Consider the following 25,986-nt stretch of genomic DNA (forward strand, 5'->3'; position numbering starts at 1 on the left):
CACGATGTTAGCCTACATCTTACCCTCTTTCTGTTCTCTGTGGTGAAATCATTTTCTAGAGACCATGGAAAAATCTAAACTGGACATCCCAGAAGGGGAACCATTTGAAAATGATAAATTTACAAATGTAAAATTTGTAAATTTTACTTTGTAAATGACAAAACTGTAAATGGTAAATTTGCAAATGGCAAATGGAAAGCCATTTCCAAAACTGATTGTATATGTACAGGCTAGATGAAAGTTGACTTAATGCCAGTAACTGTGAGAGCGATCTTGGAGTCCTAGTTGACAATCATTTAAATATGAGCCAAAAGTTTGTGGCGGTAGCCAAAAAAGCCCGTGCAGTCCTAGGCTTCATTAACAGAAGGATAGAATCAAGATCACGTGAACATCTAGTACCGCTTTACAAAGCCTTAGTAAGATCACATTTGGAATACTGCATCCAGTTCTGGTCACCACAATATCAAAAAGATGTTGAGACTCTGGAAAGAGTGGAGAGAAGAGCAACAAAGATAACTGGGGTTGGAGGCTAAAACATATGAAAAACAGTTGCAGGAATTGGGTATGTCTAGTCTAATGAAAAGTAGGACCAGGGGTGACATGATAGTAGTGTTGCAATATCTGATGGGCTCCTACAAAGATGAGGGGGGTCAAACTATTTTCCCAAACACCAAAATGCAAGACAGGCAACAATGGATGGACCCTAACCAAGGAGAGAAGCAACCCTGAATTAAGCAAAAATTTGCTAATGATGAGGCTTTCAAGCAGTGGAAAAGCTCGCCTTCAGATGTTTTGGAGGCATCACTGGAGGCTTTCAAAAAGAGACTAGACAATCTGAAACGGTATAGGGTCTTCTACTCGAGCAAGCAGGGGGTTAAGACTAGAAGACCTCCGTGGTCCCTTCTAACTGTGTTATTCTTTGTTCTATATCAGGGCTGTCAAGCTTGTGAACTGCAGGCCGGATGCATCACCCGCTGGCCATGGCCATGCCCAGTTTAGCAAAGGGGGAAAAAGTACCGATACATTATGTGATGATGCCGCAGCGATGCACTTTTGACACCCCTGTTCCACATGATTGCTAAGAAGATGACAAGGTTTTGTCCATTCATAGTTGACCTGAACTTCAAGGAGGCTGAGTTTCTATAGACAGAAAAGATGAAGGTTTATGAAAAGCTTTACACTAAAGCAGAGGTCCCAAACTTGGCATCTTTAAGACTTGTGGACTTCAACTCGGAGTTGAAGTCCACAAGTCTTAAAGTTGCTAAGTTTGGGGACCCTGGTCTAAAGCATCCAGTCCGGGGGGGAGAGGAGCTGATAGATACATTTGAAAATCTGAGGAACTATCATGATGCCAAAACAAAATGGCTGTGCTAGAGGCAAACCTTGGATGAAGCACATACTGAAACAATTCTCAGAGGAAGAGAGAAGGAACTCTGGACATCTGCCTCACATACCTGGTCATTCTATGCCAGACGCTCCCAGCTTTGCCTAAAGCACGGATAAGTCACCTCCTTCAAAACGCACCAGCTGAGCAACCTTCAACAGCAAAGGAAGCAATGCTTGAAAGCAAATGACGGAGCTCGAAGTTTCATGGAAGAAGAAAATCCACCACAGGAGGCAGCTAGGCAACAAAATTCTCTTGATAATTCAGTTTTGCTAAACCCTAAACTGCTGTCCTTGATGGTTTGCATTCCTATGCCTTCTTCTCATTTTTGTGAGATTTGGCTGACTCAGAGCCCAATTTATGATTCAGTTCTAATTTGTCTTCCTAATTCCCCCAACATAATGGCAGCAAAGCTCCGACTTCCATCACTCACAAATACATTTTATTAGAAAGCTGCAGCTTCAGGCAGGACAACAAAATCATTGTCAAGATGGGCAAAGTCACCTATGAGTTCCCTTCAGCATGGAAGCCCCCTGCCAAGATGTCACTTGTGCCTTGGAGAAGTGGGACCCCGGACCCTCAGCTCCCTGAGTTCTCATCCACCGACCCAACAGCCATTTAAATAAAACACTGCGCCCAAAGAGGCATCCAAGGGGCACAACTGGGCCGCCCCATTGCTGATTTCTGCAGACAGAAGCACAAGCTGATTGTGGATCAGAAGCATAATAATGGCGGATTGTGGAAAAACGGAGCAAGGCCAGGTCGGGATAATGATAAGAATACACAGGCACAGTGTGCACCCAAGGTCAAGGACTCTTCATTTTGGGGCTCTGCGTTAGCAATTTTCTGCCCTTAATATGAACACCATGGAGCTAAAAATAGTTCAGAGATGCTTTCTTGGGATGCTGATTATTTTTCAGCCCTTCCTGGTATTACCTTTCCTAGGACAACGGCTTTCGATAATTCTGCAATGTTCTTTTCACTTTCAAAATCATGTTCTGCAGAGAATCAGTGCTTATACTGGGGAACGGAGGAGAACAGAGTGCAGCAAGAGCAGAAAACACATCAATGCCCCAGGTTTTCAAGATTTCCCATGCTTACTGCTCATCTTCCCTCTTAAATTAAGCCCAGAGAGACAGGTGAAAGTCCAACAAAGAGAAAGTATTGACAAAGGTCAATCCAGATCATCAAGACTGGACTTGTTCTTCAACGTCCCGCAGCTCAAATAAATCTTCTCCTACAGAAGGACCATATGTCCTCACCCCAACAAATGGCCCATGGCTGGTTGTGGGAAAACAGAGCAGGCTCAGATCTTGGATGAGACAGAGGCCGTCACAAAGTCCCCCGAGTTACATGTGCTCTGAGCCCAAACTCCTCTTCTCCAGGGTTTCTCCTCTGGTGGAGATGATCGCCGCACAAAGTTCTTGCATTATTCATGCAACTTCTCAAAGAACCTTTACTAGACACAAGTATCCATGACAACCACTTTATAAAACACACAAAGCCAGGGGGAACATGTAAAGTTGCCACTAGAGGAGGGTAAAGACCCACCATCTCAGCAATAATTCAGGAGAGATTCTCCCCCACCCCACCCTCCCTCCCCCTCCCTCCTCTCTCTCTCTCTCTCTCTCTCTCTGTTGCTGGCTGTTTCAGAGACTGAGCACAAATGCCTGACTTATTGCTGCAAATAACCTGTTCTTCCTGCAGAATTTCAGAACAATAAATAAATTAGAAGCGGCTCTTTATATTTACGTGGAGCTGCCTCAGTCTTTACATGCTACCCACATCTTGAACCAGACTCCGTTCTTTCCCGTTCCCATCATTCTCCCCGAACAAGGCAGTGAAAGACGAGGGACACAGAGAGCTTCGTGTGCTATGAAAAAATAGAGTTTTGCAATTAATATTTAAGATTACCAAGAAGAATGCACGTTATTAGTGACTATAATTAGGAGCCAGATTGTATGTGTGTATATATAAATATATCTATATATAATTTCTTGTTGTAGAGTACAGCATACTGAATCAAGGTATGTATTTTTAATGAACCACCTGCTGGGGGTGCCTCCAGGGAGGGAATTATGCTTACTGCTGTTTCAAAAGTAATGAGAATTTTTTTTAGTAGAACATAGCTTCCAGAATATTAAGTGTATAATGTGGGTCTCTCCCTCCCTCCCTCCGTGTGTGTGTGTGTGTGTATGTGTGTGTGTGTGTGTTTGAGAGCTAGCACTGCTGATCCACATTATTTTCTCTTGATGGGCAGGAGAATCCCCTTGACAGTCAAGTGAAAAGCAAAGTTTCAGCAGTTAAAATATGAGGAATAATGAGAAGATCATTTCAGGCAGTGCTAAAAAATCATCAAAGCTGCTATCACTGTTCTTTGAGGTCATCCATACGGTATTGCCAGAAACGAGCATGTGGCTCCTCGTCTTTCAGTGCTCCACCCCAATATTTCATGTCAAGGTAGGAATTGAAAATTGTTCTCTTGGATAGCCTGGTGACCCACTGATTTTTTTCTAACATTTCACATTTAAGGTGGTGCCAATTTTACGCGGCGTTTTGAAGCCCCGCAAATGAAGCAGAATGGAATGGAGACGAGGTTCGCTTGGTTCCCCGTGGGGTTTGGCGTTCTCGCTCCTGGGACTGAGATCTGATAGGGGAGGGAGACCAGCTATTCCACCCGCAACCTCCCCATCCCACCAACTCCCGACAGTCAGGAGCCAGGCATCTTCTAAGAACTAGTGAAGACAGATTGGAGGGGTCCCCGAAGAGACATCGCCAAGGGATTCCCACACCCTTCGAGTCCTTGCAATTTCCGTCTCCAGAGCCAAGCTTTGAGGGTAACAGGCCAAAGTTGACAAATACCTCGCTGTTTGAGCTTTCCACAAAGGATCCTCCAAACATTGCAGACATCCATTCACAGCTACAGATTAGAAGTGGTTTATGAGCATTTATCTTTCCATCTTCCAACACAAATGTCACATCTGTTAAGGGATCAAAGAAACACAATAACAATTGCTGGTGCTTGCAGCCAAATGTGAGAGTCAGGAAGAACATGGAAGACAGCACACATGACCTGCTATTTCCCAGAATTTCTGCAAAGAAGGTCCTTCATTGAGGACACCCAGAAAGGCAAACGTAAATGTTTAAATGAGCAAAAGAGCAACTAAACTCTGAGCATCTATCACAGGAACCACAGCAGGGGTTCCTGTTTGCTGAGGTTATCAAGAGTTTCAGTGACAAAAATTACAATGGGTCAAATGTATCAGTGTCATACAACATGTAAATGCCACAGCACATTAGTAGTAGTATTGCTAATAATAATATTTATATTCTGTCTTGAGGTGGCTTAGATGGGGATCACTCTTTGTTCCTGTCTGCAACCACAACCCTATGAAGTAGGCTGAGTGGAGGCTGGCCTGCCCAAAATCACCCTGGGGACCTTCATGGACTTGATCCTGGTCTCCCCAGTCTCAGTCAAGTCCCCCAACTGTGGGTTCTAACAGAGCTTCTTAACCTTAGTTGCAAAACTCCATATGGCCACTAGATGGAGCACATACTTTATACTTTCCATATTCTATGGCTGCCACCTAGTGGAACTTGAAGAACCCAGCTTCTGTAGCCCAAAATACCTGTCTTTTCATTATCTCCCAATTTACATTCATATACTGCACTCCACTCAAAGACCTCCAAGTCACAGAATTAGCTGAAGAGAAAGGCAGCTCATCAGTCGAGCAGCTGTGTCGCAGCAGAGAGACTCAAATCTAGTCCAGAAGGCCTGGGAAAATCTCCTGTCTGAAGAACTAATGCCAGAGACCCTCCTGAGTCAGATGGACCATAACTGTACTTGACAAAACGTCATTTCCCATTTAAGGACTAGAGAGTTACGCTGGTGTCCTTGCAAGCAAAGCGGCCCATGTAAACGGTTGGAGGGGGAGGCTTGCATCCCTCCCACCCCCAAAAAAGCTAGAATTGTAATTTTGGTGGTGGAAGAATAAAAGAGAAAGGGGAAGCAAAACTGGATGAAGATGAAGCAAGAGAAGGAACTGGACAGGAAAGAAAGGAAAGGAAAAGGAAAAGGAAGAGGAAAGGAAAGGAAAAGGAAAGGAAAAGGAAAAGGAAAAGGAAGGAAAGGAAAGGAAAGGAAAGGAAAGGAAAGGAAAGGAAAGGAAAGGAAAGGAAAGGAAAGGAAAGGAAAAGGAAAAGGAAGGAAAGGAAAGGAAAGGAAAGGAAAGGAAAGGAAAAGGAAAAGGAAAGGAAAGGAAAGGAAAGGAAAGGAAAGGAAAGGAAAGGAAAGGAAAAGGAAGGAAAGGAAAGGAAAGGAAAGGAAAGGAAAGGAAAGGAAAGGAAAGGAAAGGAAAGGAAAGGAAAGGAAAAGGAAAAGGAAAAGGAAAAGGAAGGAATGGAAAGGAAAGGAAAGGAAAGGAAAAGGAAAAGGAAAAGGAAAAGGAAGAGGAAAGGAAAGGAAAAGGAAGGAAAGGAAAGGAAAGGAAAAGGAAAAGGAAAAGAAAGGAAAGGAAAGGAAAAGGAAAGGAAAGGAAAGGAAAGGAAAGGAAAGGAAAGGAAAGGAAAGGAAAGGAAAGGAAAGGAAAGGAAAGGAAAGGAAAGGAAAGGAAAGGAAAAGGAAAAGGAAAAGGAAAAGGAAAAGGAAGGAATGGAAAGGAAAGGAAAAGGAAGAGGAAAGGAAAGGAAAAGGAAAGGAAAAGGAAAGGAAAGGAAAAGGAAAAGGAAGGAATGGAAAGGAAAGGAAAGGAAAAGGAAGAGGAAAGGAAAGGAAAAGGAAAAGAAAGGAAAGGAAAGGAAAAGGAAAAGGAAAAGGAAAAGGAAAGGAAAGGAAAGGAAAGGAAAAGGAAAAGGAAAAGGAAGGAATGGAAAGGAAAGGAAAGGAAAAGGAAGAGGAAAGGAAAGGAAAAGGAAAAGGAAAAGGAAGGAAAGGAAAGGAAAAGGAAAAGGAAAAGGAAAGGAAAGGAAAGGAAAGGAAAGGAAAGGAAAGGAAAGGAAAAGGAAAAGGAAGGAATGGAAAGGAAAGGAAAGGAAAAGGAAGAGGAAAGGAAAGGAAAGGAAAAGGAAAGGAAAAGGAAAAGGAAAAGGAAAAGGAAAAGGAAGGAAAGGAAAGGAAAGGAAAGGAAAGGAAAGGAAAGGAAAGGAAAGGAAAGGAAAGGAAAGGAAAGGAAAGGAAAGGAAAAGGAAAGGAAAAAGAAAAGAAACCCCATCCAGTTATCACCAAAGGAGTTAACATTCACCAGTACCCTGAGCAAAGTTCCCCCAAGATGCCTTGGGGAGCTGACTGTCGAAGGCACCCACACCTCCTGGGCCAACAGGGCCAGCAAGGAAGGAAAGCAGGAAGAGGCCTCCTATTTCTGCCCATCTCCCTGGGAATTCTGACTTTTTCCCAAGGCTCGAACTGGGTCAGGCTGTCTTCTGAGCAGAAGAGGAGACCCCACCCTTGGATCTCTCTTTCAAAAGCATCTGCATCTTCCCCCCATTCTACAACCGGAGGGCAACCCCCTCTCCAGGTTTCAAAAATGATTAGGCAGAGGGGCAGATTTGCCTTTTTGTATAAAGATGTATTATGTTAGCATCGAGGAATACAGAATTACCTGTCGTAGGGCACAATTTTTGGCTGTGGGCACAAAGCTCCCCTTCCTGGACCCTTCAGAGTGTCCCAATTGGATCTTGGTTTGCAACACAACCATCCCAGGTGTCCTTATTAGCATTGGAACAAATGCAAGGTAGAGGGATATTTCCATGTAGACTCACCAGAAAATGTCTCCTTACAGAGGCATTCTTTTATTCTGTTAGCCTTCCGGACATGGAAAGCCTTTGTAATTTCCTGGTTCATGAAGGCTTCCTTGTTGGTAATGTTTTCTACCATCATTCGCAAGTCAAACACTTCCAGGATCTCAGCAATCTGAGCTACCCGGGTGAGGTCCCTTTCATTTTCCTCCAGCTGCCCGGTGTATAAAAACTGCAGGACGGTTTTAAAAGGTCCCGGTTGGATGGAGGCCTCCATCTTGACCACCGTCACTGCACAGACCCTCTTTGAAACAGGATTAATCTGCATCTCCTGATGTAGGCTAATGAAACCTTTGCCCCAGAGCGTTGGACCCTGTTTTGGGCAGGCGACTTCTCCTGCTTCAGACTCTGCCTGGAGGCCCTCAGTCGAAGCGGAAGACGGTGCAGCTGCTCCTTCCGCTCCCTGGTCAACTGCTTCAAGGCTACAGGTTCTGGTCGGGGGATTGCTACCTTCACTACAAAAGCTTTCAGTCAAGTCTGGTGTTTCTTCACATTCCATCGAGAAAAGGTCGTAAAACTTGGATGAAGAGGTAGCTAAGTAGATCTTGTGAGCAAACATCTGAGTCTGTTCCTGAAGAATAAAGAGCACGTCTGCACACAAGGGATTGTCCAGCAAGTATCCCACGTCATTAATCTTGAGGATGGGGCACTCTGGGATCTTTATGACAGGGGGAGGAGCCTTTGGAGGTAGAAATGGAGCTTGGAGCAAAGGCTTCTGGACTTTCTTCAAATGGGATTTCCAGAACTGCAAATGTCTCCTGGAAATCAGGGCTGCTCGGATTGCATTATCAAAAACATCCTTGATGCCAAACTGATCAAAGACACTGGTTTCGTAATAGGGTATTCCAAGCTCTTTAGCAACTTCCCTGCCTCTTTCTGGCGGCAGGATGTCTCCCCTCTTGATAGGCCTGCAAACAAAATGAAAAAAGAAAGAGGTCAGACTCTGGTCAGACTCACTGAACAGCACCAGTGGACCCCACCTATCAAGGGATGCTTCCTGTGATCCTTTGGCCTTCATGCTTTCCCTCTCTGGATGCACCACGAAGACCACACGTGTGGATGCCCCAAAGCCCTCAACATCTGAGAAGACTTCCTGCTCACCTGAGAGACCCCCTTCTTCAGGCATGGAATTGTTAATTTGCTTGCTATTCGTTTTGTTTTTATCTTTATGTATTGTATTATAAACGAAAGAAACTGGACACGCGAGGCCATTTCAAATGCTTCCTTAGAAGCCAGGATGTTGCCCTTTCTGCAAAGGTCCAGCGTTGCCTTCCCATGGGGGAACAAAGTTTTGTCGGCATTCAGCTCTACCTTGCCAACGGCCTCCTGGCTCGATTGACAGCTTCCAGATCAGCATAGCGAAGGTCCAGTTGGCAGCCCACCAGAATCACAGGAGTGCGAGGACAAAAGTGCTTGATCTCTTGACACCACATTGTCTTCACATGGTTCAGGGAGTTAGGATTAGCAATGGAGAAGCACAACACCACAACGTCGGATCTGCAAAACAAAACCGTATTTGTTTTAAAATAAACTTTGTATCTCAATTGCTTTGTTCAAAAATGGGTGGAAGGAGGGAATAATCAAGACTTGGTTCATTTAAAAGCACACCAGGATCGTGAAGCTGAAGCGCATAAACATTGTCACAATTCTATGTTCCGCCACAACAACCAAAGACCCTTTTATCCATCTCCCAAGTGGCATATCGAGGTCAAGCAGGGCAGCATAAGGGCTCAACCCTACAGCAAGCAGGTCAACTCCCCCTTTTCCTGAGGTAGGTCAAGGACTTTTTGCAAGGGGAAGTTGGGCCCACCAGTTAATACCGGCAAACATCAAACAGGTCCTGAGATAAACCAAGGGGAATCTGTGAATAATGATTCTAGACAATTTCTGGAGGAAAATCCAGCACACCAAGGATCCCTTTTAAGATTCAGGGTTCACAAGGGAAAAAAATTAACAAATCTTACCCCTCTTCCAAACCAAAGTGTGACTCAGGCAATTAAATTGCATGCCCCCAGCCAGAAACTGCAGCCAACGGTGTCTCTCTCTTTTCAGGTATCTTTATGGAGACAAGTATTTACAAAGCAGCATTTTCCTTCTTTGTGCATTAGGGATATATTTTAGAGTCCCTCCCTCCCTGAACTGAGTAAAGGGAATTGGGAAAAGAATGTGATTTGGTCCTCCTCTCAATGCACAAATTGCTGTGACAACCAATGACTTGGCTTTGTTTTCAAATGTTTGCTGGTGGTCCTCAAAATCTACCACACAATAGTGTCCGCATTGTCCCCTGAAATCTGAGCCAGGAGCATCATATCTAACTTTGGATAGGTCATCAGCTGCTCCTTAGGAGGACATTCTTGCTAGTCACCAACTACCTCTGGCTTGGAACCACGCAGGATCCAAAAATGGCAGCTGTGGGAAGTCCTTGCTCAACCAGAAAGAGGTATGTTTGAGGTACTTGTCCACCCCCAGGAAAAGTGGGGTGCTGTGTTCTCTGCATGGTTCCAAACTAAAATGGATGGAGGGGTCTTTTGGGCAATGGCATTTGTGGCTTTCAGCACAGACGGGTATGAGAAGGAGAGAGAGAGAGAGATTGGCAGGAGCTAAAGGGAGAATAAGACGAAGTTTGCTTGGAAGAAAAGTAGTGGATTGGCCAGTGGACGATGGTGCCCTGATGGTGGTGCCTGCAGGGAGACAAGGTGCTGGAAAGACAGAGGAGAGGCTGCTTTTTATAAGTGCACCTCTCCCAAGATTGACATGTGCTTTGCTGGTTTGTAGCATGAAGTCGCTTTGAGCCAATTCTTCTGACCCTAAAATAATCCAGATTTCAATAAGCTGAGAGTTGAAGAGTTCAGCAGTTCTACTCAAGTAATTATCTCCAAAGATCTTGTGCAGAGACATCACAGGGAGATGGAAATAAGTCATCTCCCAGCCGTTTGTTTCAGCAAATGCTGGGACACTCCTGGCTCTGTCCTCACATCACAACCCAACTGCTTAATGACAAAATGTTGGGTTGTATAGCAGAAGGCGCCCCCAGGAGGAGAAGCAAGGATTCAAATAAACCTGACAAATCAATAAGAACTGAATTTTAAGCATGCAGACATTTGGCAAAGGGGCAATGCCCCTGCCATTTATTTTGCAACTTTTAGGAAAGACATTTAAATGTTGTTTAAATGTTTAACTGTATTTGTTAACCAAGGCTGGGAAGGCTGTTAAACCTGGCTGTTAAATGACTTATTCCCCAGAAGGGGGAACTACGAGGTCAGCAAGAGAAAGCCAATGGTCAGCATTCCTGAGCCCTTTCATGTCTTTTATGACCTTGGCTATTCTTCCCAGGAGACACCAAGTGATCAGCTAGAAGCAGCTGGAGGCTTCCATGTCTTTCTGCATCAAGAAGCCCGCCCCCCTTCATGTTTCCATCCTGGTTGTAGGGTTCTCAAGGACTGGTGCATCACTCCAGATAATTCCTTGCAGAGGCATCTCATTTTGGGGCTTCTCCCAAAACCATTTTTGGAAATAGAAAGCCGGAAACGAGTTACTGATGCACACTCTGAATTCAGTGGATTTCAGTTGCTTCTGGAAGGAAATCCACAAATGCTCCCAATTTCCACCCCTACTCGATTCTCTCCCTGATGCTGTATAGATCTGTCAGACTTCAACTTCACATTGGCACAGCAATTAGCCCTATTGCTTGGGAGTTATAGAGCGCAAGTCCAGCGGCACTGAGTTGGGGAAGCCTCTTTAACCTTCTGCAGATTATAGCGCCATCTAGAACAATGTAATCAATATTAAATCAAAAGGATTAATGTAAATTGAGCTTCAGCAGCTGGAACGCCTCCTTGGACACAAAGGCCTATGAGGCTGATCTGAGCGGCCTTTGTGCTTCCTCCTCTTCTGTGGCGTATAACAAATCACTTTTGATTCCTGTGCAAAAAGTATTTCTGGATCTCAATTTCTGTTGCCAGGATTGATGTTAATGTATTTGACATGTATGCAATTATGACATAAAAGGTGTTTCATACTCATCCACAAAGTCTGCTCCTTTGGGTAACTTTTAAATTAAAAAGGAACCAAAACAGTCAGTCTGAAGCAGTTTCAATAAATCTCAAATGGTTTGCAGGAATTTTAAGATAGCATTGACTTCCGGTCCTAAAAAGACTGCATCATCGAATGCATTTTTAGGATAACCAAATATTCTCCACTTGTACCAACATGGAATTTAGTTAATAAAGGAGCTGGACCTTCCTCATTAGTCTGATCCCACTGTTCTAAAAACGACAGGCAAAATTTCACCCTCTGCAAATTTTGAAGATTGCAGTCTTCAAAACTCTCCCAATTCAGCAGTAATTCTTCTTTATGATCAGCCGAGCAAATAAAACTAGTAAAGGTAATCATTAATTTAATTATTTAACAGTTAATTTAATTATTCATTTAATAGCGCTGTTTCTTCTTCACATTGTTTGTAGATGATCTATGAAATATATAGTATTTTGTTCAGATTCATTATTCCAAATGTTAACCCGTTAAAGATGTAATTATTCTCCTATTCACTTTCTTGCCACAAAAGGGGCATCTAACTTAGACTGACCTTCCATAAGCAAAACGTCGGTCTTTGTGGTGGTCTCCAAACGTGTCCCAGAGCCTGAGAGAAACACTCACTTCGTCAACTACATCACGGGACCGTTCAAGAACCTGGAACAGAGACAAAGGTTTGTGGTGAAAGCAGTCAGAGCTTGGAGCGGGGTGGGAGGTGAGGGGCCTGAGCAGATATCAGGGACCTAGTTCCCAAAAATTTGAGGCCAGCAAAGTTATAGTCAGGGATGATAGAAAATATCAACTTCTGGGTTGCAGTGAGAAGATGCCAACTTCTGGTTGGAGACCATCAGATGTTCAATTCAGATAACCCACCAAATTTTGATTGGACAGGAGCCCCAGAGCAAGAAATCATTATTGCCAAAACCCAGCAAGTATGATTTGAAGTAAATATTGTGCTAATTATAATCTGGTACAACACCTGAACGCTTGGCCATCAGCCTTCCCGAGGTTACTGTGTTATGCAGAAGAATTTATAAAGCTTAGAGGACGCAGATATGCAAAATTAAACCTTGGCTTTTGGATGCAATCTAAACTGTTGTCAGCAGCAGGCATGGTTTAATCTGGGACTAAGCTGACAGATTTCATGCCTTTGTACATAACACAATTTCTTAACAAAAGATTTAAGCCTAGACAATCTAACTAAGCCTCCAATGAAATCAGTGCAGCAAGTGATTAGTGAAATAAGCAACAATAATGATGCAACATTTTAATATATTCAGGTGGGACACAAAAGGAAAATGCATCATTGAAGTCTGGCATGACGATAATATGCAAAGAGTAGAATGGACAGCTGGCAGATTTAAGACCCAGCATGGAGTTTATGAAGAAGACCAATAGTTACGAAAATCAGCTAGGGTAGAATTGTTGCACTGGAACAGTTGCACAGAAAATGCAACCCTATACACATGAGCTGGAATGCCTTCTTTACTAACAATTTTTGCAACAATTGGGGTGGAATTTCTTTGGACAGTTAACTGCAAAGGTGGTCAGCTAAAAAGATGGAAAAGGGAGGATATGTTGGCCATAAGGTCTGAAACTTCAGAAGCACAGGTATGCAAGGATACGATGCACCTTCCACCAAGTAGCAATGACATAAGCATGCAAAGGCAACAGGAAAATACTTGAAGTATTTCCACATATATTCTCTAAGTACAGTGGATGGAAGAGTCCTCCTCTGGCCTGCTCTAATCTGCTGTACTCCTCGCTCTGGAATTCCTTCCATCCAGCCCACTTTCCCATCATCCCTTCTAGATGGAGGCTCAGAATTAAACACATTTCCATGTCAAAGCCATACCTACCTCTTGGCAGACTCTATACTGATCAATTGCCCAGACCGTTGGGACGTGGGTTGCCAGCAGCTGGTACTGGTTCAGGGTGGTGTTGCAGGCTCTTGCACAGATCAGGCGAGTTTTGCCTACTGCGTTATCCCCGACAACCACACATTTGATGGTTTCAACATTTGGTCTTTCGTAGTCCATGTCAATATCCATCTACTGGGGGCTGCAAGGAGACCAGAACACTGGTTACCACCTCGGACAAGCTTCTCACTTGGCTAGCTGCCTCTTCAACTTTTCGAAGACCAGGATGGGAGTTGCTTCTTACTGAGGCTGACTTAAAAACCTCACCCAGTTCATAAATCAGGCAGCCCCATCCCTTCATTCAGTTTTCTATAAACACAAGCTTGCTTAGAGAAGAGAAAACAGGACTGAGTACAGGTTACTGGCCGGACAGCAGAAGTCTCAGCCTGCAAGCTGCTCGACGCTTGAAGTTTCAGTCATGTTTATACCAGTCCTCAGGAATATGCCTCCGAGGCAAAATCAAAAGGCAAAGTTTGGAAGTTACAAAACAAAACAGCTGCATATTACCAGAGAAAACAAATCAAGAGTCTTCATTAGCACAAGATTCTGAGTAAGCCCCAAACTGGTGATTCAAAAAATAATCCATCATGCCTCCGCATGATATAGAGCCCCCTTCCCCGCAAGACCTTTTCCTGGCCCAAGTCAAGCACTTTAGCTACAAGACTGCAATGCTCTGAAATTGGGTCAGTGAAAATTAATGTGCAAATATAAAATTGGGAGGGTTCACCTTTAGCCTTTTGAAAGAGCAGAAAGAAACCAGTGAAGATTCACCTCTATTTAAGATCAGGGGAAAATCCAATCCACGGTATTGTACAGTACAGTAATGTTTTAAAAAAATTTAAACAGAAATACTTTTGGAAATATTTGATGGGTGTCTGAACCTTTTACTGTTACAATTTGTTTTCCTACACAGACAATCAGTTTCAAAATTAAGTAACAGGTATAATTGCAGAGTTGAGAAAATCCTGTGTTATTGGTGGTGTATAATCACATTTTTTTCACTTATCAGAGATAAGGAAAAAGTATTGCTCAAGTAACTTTAAGTGCTATTTTTCTCTTACTATTTGCTGTGTCTCATCAAATATATTTTCTAACATATGAATGAATGTTCTACAAATCAATCAACTGTAGAGTTTTAATTACATCTTACCTTTATTTGCCATGACTTTTGAGATACTGAACAGTTAAACATTACTGAACTAGTCAAGAAGAATCAAGTAAAATTAAGGGTTTTGATCGATAATTAATTTTAGCATTTGTTGGAGTAATATCTTTGCCTTAGCCTGACTTCACAGAAAAGTCCACAGAGAAATGCTGCTGAATATGATTTTCAGTGACTTCTGTGGAAGACTTAACAATGTTCTCCAGCCTGATGGGGTGCTAGACTATAGGTCTAAAACTCCTACTTCTAAAAGTAGCATCCCAAACATTTAGGAAACTTTTAAGTCATGGAAGGCTCATTTATTACAGAACTCACACAAATATCAAGGAATGTTTAGGAACCAAAGTACACTCAACAGCAGAAGAAAATAACCCTACAAGTCACATGGACACAACTGGGACTAACGTTATCTAGTAAGCTTATATTTGGGACATGCCATTTCAGTCTGCAGATAGAGTTGTTGCGATGAACACTCCGCTACACTTAAAAAACAATGAAGGCAGGTGAAAGGGTGGCTTATGACTCTTCATATGACAACGTTGTTATCAGTGGAGGAGTTTGAACAAGGCAGTTGCAAAGCAAATTGACAATAGAGAACCAGATGGGAGTGGTGATTCAACCACACCAAATGCAAGATAACCCAGCCTATGCGGAGCACGAGAACAGCTGTTGACTTGAGTTGACCGTCTGCCAAGAGAACTTGGATGAGATCCAAGGTCAAGCATGTCAGAAAAAGATACAGTGTGTTGAACCTCTCTTTCCTCGCTGGCAGCTGCCAAGGAGAGATGTTTTCAAGAGAGGTTTCAACAGGAGTATGGTGATTTTATTGACACAACTGTTGGAGTTTACATAAAGCTTAAACACCTTGTCACGTGGTAGGGGTTTTTTTCTTTTTTTTTAAAGATCCAGACATAATCACATTGTGCAACTATACAGGAAAGCAACAACCCAGGACATTCGCTGGAGAAAATGAATGATACTTCCTGACTTGCCATCAAGAATAAAGAATTTATTCAAGTCCATGTTGTCGTCAAGCAATACAGAATAAGTATCAGGGAATAGCGCAGCCAGTGACTAAAAGAAGTCAGAAATGCTTACATGAACTTGTTGTTTTATATAAATAAATATATTTAGAGTAAATAAGACAGGCAAATGGGAGCATCGTCAGGTAAATCAACACAGCAGGAACATCATGAGGTAAATCACGGTGCACAGAGGTAAAAAGGCGGGAAACAAGGAAACTCCCCCTTTATACCCACAACAACCAATCACAGCTTAGATTGCCTCATGCAGGAGCTTGCTCTCACCAACCAATCAGCTTTAATTGCGTGTTCTGACTCGTTATGCACTTCACTATTCCAGCTATTCAATTAAACATCTTAACAATAAATATTTCCTTTCTCTGGCAGGTTACATATCGAACAATAGGTCATCCCTCAGTTACCATTTCCGTGATTTCTGAAGCTCGTAGACAATTCTCCCAGCAGACAATTACTTCATATTAAAAGCTCGACCATGAAAATCTGACCAAGTTAGCTTCTATCTACTTGCTTCAGTGGAAGAGTAATCCCACATCACTTCTGAGCCTTAAGTTTCAGTCTAGCTCCACACTAATATAACACACAATTTTACCCGCGTGAGGACACAACCGGGAGAAGAAGCTATGAAATTCTCCGACTTAGCTTTGCTTGGTCTTGAGTTAAAGGCGTGCATGGGTATTCTAGACCTATTTTCCTGGGAGTTGACTTAAAAAGCTCCTGGCAAGCTCTGCCCCAGAGATCACAATGGGAAATACCCACTTCAGAGAACTTTGCCCGAACAGCTTCAGAAGGTTTGGCCCACAGAACTTCTGGCTTGAGCTCTTAAGAGGGGGAACTCCCTACATGGCTACATGTCTGGCTAGGGATACACCTGCAACTCTTTGTTATCAGGGATTTGTACGCAAACACACCTTTCTTCCAGCATCGTTTCCTCGGGGAGCTAAGAGCAACAGGCCCTATGATGACTTCCCAACATCTCTGTCCTTCGATGGATTGGCTTCCCCTAGAAACTGGCATAAGGATGATTGCATGATCCAGACATGCAGTCAATTCTCACAAACAAGGGACTATACATGTCACAATGGCAAAAACTAAACTTCTGTTATATTCTGTTATATTCTGTTGTTGAAGGGGGGTTGTATTATCACGCCTTCTCGGCTTTCATTCTCTCTTATTTTCACAGCTCATGAAAAAGTGGGCGGCCCAAGTTTTTTTTTTTCCAGGAGAGTGAAACTTGTATACATTCAACATTACTGAGAGTCAGAGAGACCAGAAGGGGTTGTGAAGAAAGTTACAAGTGCCTCCTGTTCCAAAAAATGAATTGTGGGGAATTCTCACAAAGAAAAAAAAATCAATCTCCTTTGACAGGGGGTGGTTATTTTTTGAGCTCCTAGTATTTAGGAAATGATAACACTTTTGCAGTTACGTTTCTTTCTCTTGCAATGTTTGTTCGCCTTAATTTCAAATGCACAGTCAAATTGCCTTTAAAATCACATAAACTTTCTTTATCACATAAATTGCCTTTAAAATCACATAAACTTTCTGGCTGATGTCAGCCAATGGAAAACACAAAATATGACTCGAAAATAAGAGATGTGCAACCACAATCAAGTGCAATAATTCAATGAAGGCTTTGACTTACCCCCCCAAAAAACCCTCTGCTTGGATGGCTCTTATTATTAACTGGAGCATGTTCTGAAAGTATAACACGTTTAACTCCTCACCTTTCCTTAGAAAACTGATATAATATTCGGTGATGTAGAGGAAAAAGAGCTCGTGATTAATAGCCATATGCCCAAGCAGAATCTGCATTCACACCCTCGGAATGTATATTTATCTCTGGATTTTCTATTTTTAATCCTCAAAGAGCTGACTTTCTGATTAAAACTCTCAGCACACCCTTTGGTGTGCATGGTTAATATCATCTCTCTCTCTCTCTCTCCCTCCCTCCTTTCCTCCCTTCCTCTCTCTTTTCTCTTTTTTTTCTTGGACGTTGCATCCATTTATTGCATTCTTCCTGTGCTGTCCAGACAGTTTATAGTTAATTGGGAATTGGGATAGTCAGTTAGGAATTGGGAGCTGTCCCCTCCAGAACAATACCTGCACAGTTCACCGCAGAGAGAAAAAGTGATGAGGTTGCAGCCTGGTTGCAGCGTCCTGGGATCACATGACCCCCATTTGTTACTTTCCCATCCAGCTTCTGACAATCAAAATCAATTTTTCATTGCTTGAAAAGAGTAACCTTATCAGTTCTCGAAAAGACACACGATCTTTTGGCCTGGTGAATTTTTTAAAACCTCAGCCTTAACGACCACGTGTTTCACTTAAAAATTGCACCGTGTCTCTTAACAACATGGCAAAAAAGGTTGTAAAAATTGGCTATGATTCATTTAACAACAGAATCACTTAGCAACAGAAATTGCGGTCATAACTTGAATCTAGCTGTACAGAATGACAACTGTCAAAGGGAAGCAAACGGGGTTAATCATTATGCATTTGTGCTGTGCAATCACAGCATCAGTTGTGAAAACAGGCAGTCTGGATGCAGCCCAAATGCATAAAATATTTCAGGATTCCCCTCCTGCAGAAAGCATTCCAGAAAGTAAATAAATAAATGACATTGGGAAGAATAACTACATTCAAAGGCTGAGCTTTTAAAAAATTCACCAGGCCAAAAGATTGTGTGTCTTTGCCAGAACTGATAAGGTTACTTGTTTCAAGCCATAAAAAATAAAAACTTCAGAAAAGTAGCAGGTTCGATGGCAGAATAAGCAGATTGAAGAATGATGGGAGACCATATGGATGCTTCTATGTGTTTCTGAACAAGCAAGGAATATACAAATGAAGAAAAACCCCACAGTGATCTCAAAGTAATAGACATGATACAACAAGATGCCGATGCTACCTCACCCAAAACTGGTATTAGTAGGGGAAGGAGACATTGTTAGTAAAGCCACCGTCTTCCCTGCGACCCAGGGAGCATCATATCCAGACCTTCCCTCCTTTCTAAGGGAGGTGGGCATTCCTTCCCACATTCAAGCTTCACCTGATGGAGACACAGAGAGGAAGGCCTCCTCTATGGTCAGTTTCAACTGGTCCATCCTTTGCCACTTTCCCAGCCTGGGAGAGCCTCTTTCCACTCTTTCACACATGGGATTCTGGCCTGCCAGCTACTCTAAAGAGGGGCAGCTGCCAAGCTGCTAAGAGCCCAGCGAAGCAAAACTCCCATTTATGAGAGAAAGGTGCGGGGGGGGGCAGAGAACCTCATGGCCACAGCGATAGTCATCTTCTCAGAGGTATGGTCACAGGGCAAAGTTTGAGCCAAGAGAAAAGCAAGACTTAGAGCAGAGGTCTCCAAACTTGGCAACTTTAAGTCTTGTGGACTTCAACTCCCAGAATTCTGTGAGTTGAAGTCCTCAAGTCTTAAAGTTGCCAAGTGTGGGGACCCCTGACTTAGAGGGTGGAATGTGCTTTATTTGAACTGTTCAAATTTTAAGGAACCAATTCCAGGATTGCTACCCTATCAAGCACAACTTCTTTCTATCAGCTTTGCTCTTTGCTTGCCCTTCTTCTTGTTCCACTAACCTTTCCTGGCATCGCTAACTTCTCCAATGAATTGGCATGCATGACGTGGCCAGAGTAAATCAGATGTAGTCTTGTGATTTTGGCTTCTAGTGATGTTTCTGGTTATATGTATTTACTATATAAATGTATTCCTTAACCTGATGCATTCTGTATGAATAAATCCCATATTTCATTATACTTGCCTCTACTAAGTCTACAAGTAATCCACTTGTAAGTGGCAAGTTTAATCAAGTCCTCAATCCATTGGGTGAAAAGGACAGCTCATTTATCTTTGAAGGACTGCAGTATTAGACTTTTACATTGCCTGTTTATCAGATTCCAAGTACTTCTACCAAGAGCATCAATGGATCTCAAATCACCACTCAGACACCAAAAAAATAACATTCAGAATGTATTTAACTCTGTTAACGTTTATATAGAAAATGTTTGTCAAAACCAGAATTTTGTTAGCGATGGATTAAAGATAATGCTTTTTTAAAAAACTTTTTTTTAATAATGTATTATGATTACCAAGTTTTGGGAGAAAGTGTTTGATTTTGTAAATGATGACTTCAACTTCAGTGAAAATAGTAAGTAATTAATATCAAAAAGTAAACACTGGATTCCTGAAAAATATCAGTGCGTTCATCGTGGGAATTTTGTGCTCACTTCCTTCTGGAGAACAAGAGCTCTCTTACACATTTTCCTTTTGGTATCTGTTAATCTTGCACAGTGGCAGCTTTTCCCTGACTTAGCTTTGAGAAAAACGGCTCAGAACAGCAGATATTGCCAAACAGAGAGAGATCCTTGCCTGCCCGTGCACACTTGGCCTGGAAATCTCACTCCATTTGTAAAATTCACACAATTCCACCAGGCTCATTTCAAGGGAGGCTCTCTCGCTGGAGCCCCATTAGAAGAGTCCAATTCTAAGTCATCCCTGCAAGGGTCAGTTCTACATTACTGGGTCCCAAGGCATGAAAGCCTTCTTAGAAAGTCTGCAGAAGATTTTCACATTCCTCAGTTGAGGGGGTCTGAAATGTGAGGAAACATTTCAAGCACCCCTTGTGCAGTTTCTTTTCAGGTCTTGAAAAGTGCTGCCCAAAAGCCATCCGAAGAAGTCTTGCAACAGTTGGGGCCTGGTGTATTGAGGTTGTTGGGAGCTAGCCATTCTTGCAAGGACACGCTCCTTCTCATCTGGTGGTCAAGCAAGATCTTTTCAGGGATGGCACCTTAACTTACGTGCACGTATTCCCTGTTCAGTAAAGGTTGTTACCAATATTTAAAAGCGCATGAAATTATCAAGGCAGGGAGAGGTAACACAACACTAGTGAAAAACTAATGTCTCTGAAAACCCTAAGCAACATCCACAGACCCAACACAATTGCATAACACAGTTTTTTTAAAGGGTCAAAACTCATGAGATTACGAGAGTTTGCAAAATTACAAGATTATCAAGTGGGATATTCAAAGATGGGCTGTTTTGTTCATTTACCTTTTTAGCATTTTTATGGGTGTTCGACATACTCTCAACTGAGTACTTCAGTTGAATATTTGAAACTGTGAAACTAGTAACTATTGTCACTATGCTTTTTGTCCTTTTTTACCTCATTTTTAATCAGCTGGAATTTGAATCTCTATTTTGAGATCATCTGATGAAAAGCAGCCAAAGGAACTTACAAATAAATAAATGCTGCCCCATTCCAATATTAGGGTGAACCATATTTCCTTGGGGTGACAAAAATCTGGGTTAGAAACAAACTCCCATCCAAGTCCCATGATTTGGAATCTGATGAGGTCAACGTATTGCCTAGGGCAGAAATATTTGAACCCTTAACTGGTTAAGACAGTGATGGCGAACCTTTTTGTTGTAGTGTGCCAAAAATGCATGCATGCACGCCAGCTCCCACAATGAAATGTGCCCTCCCTACGCATGCATGCACAATAACCCTGCCCCCTTGCCCACACTGCACATGCGTGTGCTTCCAAGCTGATTTTTAGCCTGTTTTAGGATGTTTTTGCCCTCCCAGCGGCTCGAGGGAAACCTCTGGAGCCTCGGGAGGCTGAAAACAGGCCCGTTTCGGCATTTCCAGGATTTCCAGAAGGCCCGTTTTTCGGCCTCCTGGGGCTGCAGAGGCTTCCCTCAAGCCTCCAGGAGGGCGAAAATGGCCTCAAACAGGCCAGAAATCAGCTGGGAGGCCCACGCATGTGCAGTGCAGGTAAGTGTGCCTGGGGTTTGCGTGCCCGCACAAATGGCTCTGCTTGCCACTTGTGGCATGTGTGCCATAGGTTCACCATCATGGGGTTAAGATAACAGTGCATTACTTTTTAAAGTGAGTTTTGCTTTTTTTGAGAAAAAAAAAAACTGGCTCAACTTTGAAAGGCTCAATGGTCAAAAACTCCAACCCCCCAAATCAGAAAGCAGAGGGGAAATTGTTGGCTTTGTTCCCCCTGGGATATTTGGGGGTAGCCACAGAACATAGATGCAGGGACAGCAATGCTTAACGCTAATGAGAGGGTGACCTTTACACCCTCAAATGCATCGCTTCTGCCCTGCCCGTGGACAACTGCAACGTTTGAAAAATTGGCCCCAAAGATGCCATGAAGAAGGAAATGCCTTTAAAAAACCCCTGTGTTTTAGGATCTCTCTGTCAGCCCCACAAACAGCCTCTTTTCCTCATTGTCTGAGTGTGTATTTGATCCCTGCTGTAAATAGTTCCTCTCCCATATGAACGGGCTCCACAGTCCAACGTAAACATTCTTAAAACAGCTCACTCTGCCACGGAGGTCAATGGCCACTGGCTTAGACAAATACTCTGGCGTCCAGGGAGATGCTACAGATACGAAAGCACACACAGCTCTTCTTCCTTAGAGGACCTGCCTTAAACTTTAAGGTCTCTCAGAGCTGAAATCAACTCCTGGGGATGTCACGGATAATGTACACGGTTCTCTTGGCAACAGACTGGAAGAGGTGTGTCAACTTTTTTCCTGCCCTCAGCTATTCCCTGAGACCTTTAGCCAAGAGTTTACCAGGTCCAGCTCTGCTGAGTTTTCCAAGATCATCCAAGGTTGGCAAAGGGTGACGACCACAAGCGGAGCATCCAGGTATCACCCGGGTTCTGGCTAAGTTAAATTCCTGACTGTCGAATTTTAACTGTCCCCGATAATCAGGAAAGGTGCAATAACCGCCTTTCAGCCCTGTAATGTGTTTATTTTTTAAAAAAAATTAAATCTTGATTGAAAAATTAAAACATGAAAATACAAAATACAATACAAATATTTAAAATAAACGTGTTATATATATATTACAATCTATTTTGACAATGCTTGCATTTCAATTATTAATTATTCCAGTGCATATTTTCTACTCCTATGTTTTTATACACACACACACACACACACACACATAGGCGTGCACACACACACATATATATAGGCGTGCACGCACACACACCCTATAATTCTACATTATGCATTCCTTATTTAATTAATTATTTATTCCTTTCATTTATCCAATACCAATTTTCCCATACTGTATAATAAACGGAGTTATCCTTCTCTTTTAATTCTAATGAAAGTTTTGCCCTGTAATATGTTTAACTGAGGCTAGGAGAAGAACAAACGTCTGGTGAGAATACCCAAAATAGGGCCAATTTAACCACCCAGGATTCATTTTAACCCAGGATGGATTTCTTCACAAAACACGCTACATTAATTGTACACTATCGGTTGTGTTGCAGGAAGACCAACAAACAAGTCCCCTGACCCTTTCGATATTTAAGTTCCCCTGGCTGAAGAAAACCCTGTCCGTTATTGATTGGAGCATGTCCCAGACACTGATTGGCCATCTAGGCAGAAGGAGGCAGGGCTTGTCCATCCTGCTGCCAATGGGAAAGAGCTCGTAATGCCCTGAAGCCTTTCCTGGGCATCATGACAGAGTTGGCGTTTCCCAGAGCAGATCCACAGTTGATGCTTTTGACCTAGTTAATGTGACTATTTGTTGTCCTGGTGAAGAGACCTGGCAGAATTAAGGGCTGTTGCAGGAACGGGCTTTTCTAATTCAAAAAACCCCAAGAACTGCTGAGGCATCAGAATTTTCGGTTCTCCCCCACTCCCCCAAGCTACCAGTAATTGCAAAGCTGTTATCCAATTCTGCTATTGCAGATTGAAACAACATTAGAAGAGGAAATATAGCAAACAGATTAAATATATTTAATACACATATTGACAGCAGCGAGGATAGCATTTGCACAACAAAATAACACGCCCTCGGAGGAATTAGTAATTCCCCCCCAAAAAAATTTAAGATTGTGCTGAAATGGATAAACTTACATTAAATTAAAGGATAAAGAAGAGTTGGAGTATTATGAAGTTTGGGACAATTGGTATAAATGGTTGAACAATAGAAATAAGGCTAACGGAGACAAGAAAATGATAGATCAATGTATATAAATGCACATATTTATATGAGACTGGTATACGATGTCACTGTACCGTTAAGGTTAAGATTTGTAAAATGTGACAAAGAATAATAAAAAAAAATATTTAAGAAGAAGAAGAGGAGGAGGAAATAAGATGTCAAATAAGTTCATCTTCCTTCTGGGAGTTTCACCAGAGACACCCGCGTAGAGGTTTGTTCCTTAGACCCACAAAGAAAGAAAAAAGTTAAAGAAAGGAAAAGGAGGCTAAGCAAACCATCCTTCTTTTGGGATTCAAAGTCGCCAAGCCAGGTATGTCCGCCAGGTATGCTTTGCAAAAACACAACAACAACAACACCCCGGCAGAGCAAGGATTCATTCTGCAAAGCCCCATAATAAACGGCTGCGGGGCTGGGATCCAAAACCGACCCGGCTGAGCAAAGGACCCAGATCCGCCGCCGCTTCTCTCCTTTTTCGCCTTTTCCCGAGCGGTCCCAGCCCACACCTCGGCCGAGGCCACCCCCGCCACCCCTCCAGAGCTACATGTCTGGCTGCCGTTCAACAGAACATCCAGGAACAGAAAACAGACCGCGGGAGCGCCTGTCAGTCACGGACGCCGGCCTGGCCCCGCGCGCAGCCGGAACCAAGGACCAGATGCGCCGCCGACCCACCCACCCCCCCACCCCCCCGGCCCCCGTTGCCAAAAAACGATCGGCGGATCCAGACTTGAGCGGAGAACCTCGGAGACCGCCGGAAAGTTTTCTAGCTACGGGGGACGGTGGGGTGGGAAAAAAAAAATCTCCCCAGCGGGGAAACTTTTCCGAGAGTTTGCTCAGACTTTTTTCAAGCTTGGCCGCTTGAGCCTGGCGGACTTCAACTCCCAGAAGTCCCCAGCCAGCTGGCTGGGGACTTCTGGGAGTTGAAGTCCGCCAGGCTTCAAGCGGCCAAGCTTGGGAGACCTTTCCAAGCCTGAGCATCCCTCGGAAAAGAAACGGAGCATCCAAACCACCCAGCCAGCTCCGTCCTTTGCAAAGCAGGCGCCGAGAAGCGTCCAAGCTCCGGACTCGGCTGCATTTGTTAGCCGGGGCCAGGCTTGCAAACCCACACACGGGCGCAAGTCCCGGCCGGCGCGCTTCCCACCGCCTTTTTGCAAGCAGGGCGAGCGGACGGAAACGGGGGACAGACAGACAGACAGACAGACAGACACACCCAGCCCCACCACACACCCCAGCAAGCGGAGCCGGGCGCACGTGCCGAAGGTTCCCGGTTCCCCGCCCCGCGGCCCCAACTTTCAGCCCCGCGGACTTCGGGGAGTCGGGGGGGGGGGGGAGCGGCGGGCGGCGGAGGAGAGCACGTGGCGGGGGCCACTTACCGGCAACCGAGCGACCCTGGCAAACGTGCGTCTCGCAAGGGCGGCGGCGGAGCGCGGGGTTCAAGCCGTCAGCTCTGCCGCCGGCCAGGCTGCATGGCGAGGAGCCCAGCCGCTCTTTCCGCAGCTGCAGCAGCGGCGGCAGCAGCAGCCCTGGCGCTTCGCTCGCCACCCGGCCGGCCAGCTCCTCCTCCTCCTCCTCCTCCTCTTTCCCTCGGGCAGCTCCGCTCCCGAGCGGCTCCTCTGAAGGGGGTGACGTCGCCGCCGCCGCCGCCGCCTCCCCGCGCTATTTATACCCGGGGCCTGGCGGTTCATGGAGGCAAAGAGGCAAAGCCGGCGCTCCGGCCAGCCAGCGAGGCTCGGGCGTGGCGCTCGCTCCCTCAGAGCTTTCAGCGGGCCGGAGGCCGCTCCCCCGCCCCGGCTCCCGGGAGGCTCCGGCTTGTAAGGCCGGGCGCACCTCTGGAAGGCGGGCGCCAAGGTGAGCCAAGCCGAGGCAGGAGGGACTCCTTCTCCGAGCTCCTGCCTGACCGCCCCCCGCCCCCCACCCCGTGTGACATCATCGCTGGAGCTGATGGCGCGAAATTCACCGGGTGGGCGGTGTTGCTGCCCCCCCAGGAAGGAAGGAAGGAAGGACTGGCCCTTAACACAAGAGCATCAATCGGCGTCTTTTCTGCAGAAAAAAAACAATTCCTTCCAACCTGCCTTTAATCGTATCCTGCACGAGTCAAAAAAGGGACTGTGAAAATATCTACAGACCCCTCACGTCCCGGACATAAACTGTTTCAACTCCTGCCCTTAAAACGATGCTATAGAGCCCTGCACACCAGAACAACTAGACCCACAATGAGAGTTCTTCCCCGAACGCCATCGCTCTGCTAACAAATAATTCACTCAGTACTCTCCAACTATTTACTAAGTCTGCATTACTATTACTATTAATCTTCTCATCACTCCTTGTCACCCATCTCCTCCCACTTGTGACTGTATGACTGTAACTTTGTCCCTTGTATCCTAATGATTTATACTGACTGTTTCCTAGTAGGATTTGATTGCTTATTGTACCCTATGATTATTATTACGCGTTGTACCTGATGATTCTTGACTCTTGACAAATGTACCTTTTCTTTTAAGTGCTAGAGCCCACTGCAACTACATAGCCAAAAAGGCATTAAGAGTTGTTAACCTAATCCTACATAACTTTTTCTCTGGTAATATCACACTACTAACCAGAGCATGCAAAACATTTGCTAGACCAATACTTGAATACAGCTCATCAGTCTGGAACCCACATTACGTATCTGATATTAG

The 25,986-nt window shown here is 44.1% G+C and overlaps 1 protein-coding gene across 2 annotated transcripts in view; it reads right to left on the reverse strand.

The window, feature by feature from the left end:
• RHOBTB1 (Rho related BTB domain containing 1) overlaps nt 1–25,227 on the reverse strand; it is a 31,972-nt gene extending 6,745 nt beyond the window's left edge. The window contains exons 1-6 of one of the 2 annotated variants that reach the window (XM_026710999.2): nt 24,682–25,227; nt 13,069–13,270; nt 11,763–11,866; nt 8,489–8,674; nt 7,142–8,085; nt 4,247–4,365 (exon numbers count right to left, since the gene is read on the reverse strand). In XM_026710999.2, the coding sequence (XP_026566784.1) occupies nt 4,247–4,365; nt 7,142–8,085; nt 8,489–8,674; nt 11,763–11,866; nt 13,069–13,260 (1,545 nt within the window). In that variant the 5' untranslated portion in view covers nt 13,261–13,270; nt 24,682–25,227. The remainder of the gene's footprint in view (nt 1–4,246; nt 4,366–7,141; nt 8,086–8,488; nt 8,675–11,762; nt 11,867–13,068; nt 13,271–24,681) is intronic. The other variant, XM_087932267.1, reaches the window with a different exon arrangement.
• Nucleotides 25,228–25,986: the final 759 nt, after the last annotated feature.

Source organism: Pseudonaja textilis, chromosome 4 (genome assembly GCF_049901715.1).
Source record: "Pseudonaja textilis isolate UNSWEBS1 chromosome 4, rPseTex1.2, whole genome shotgun sequence".
Taxonomy (NCBI): Eukaryota; Metazoa; Chordata; class Lepidosauria; order Squamata; family Elapidae; genus Pseudonaja; species Pseudonaja textilis.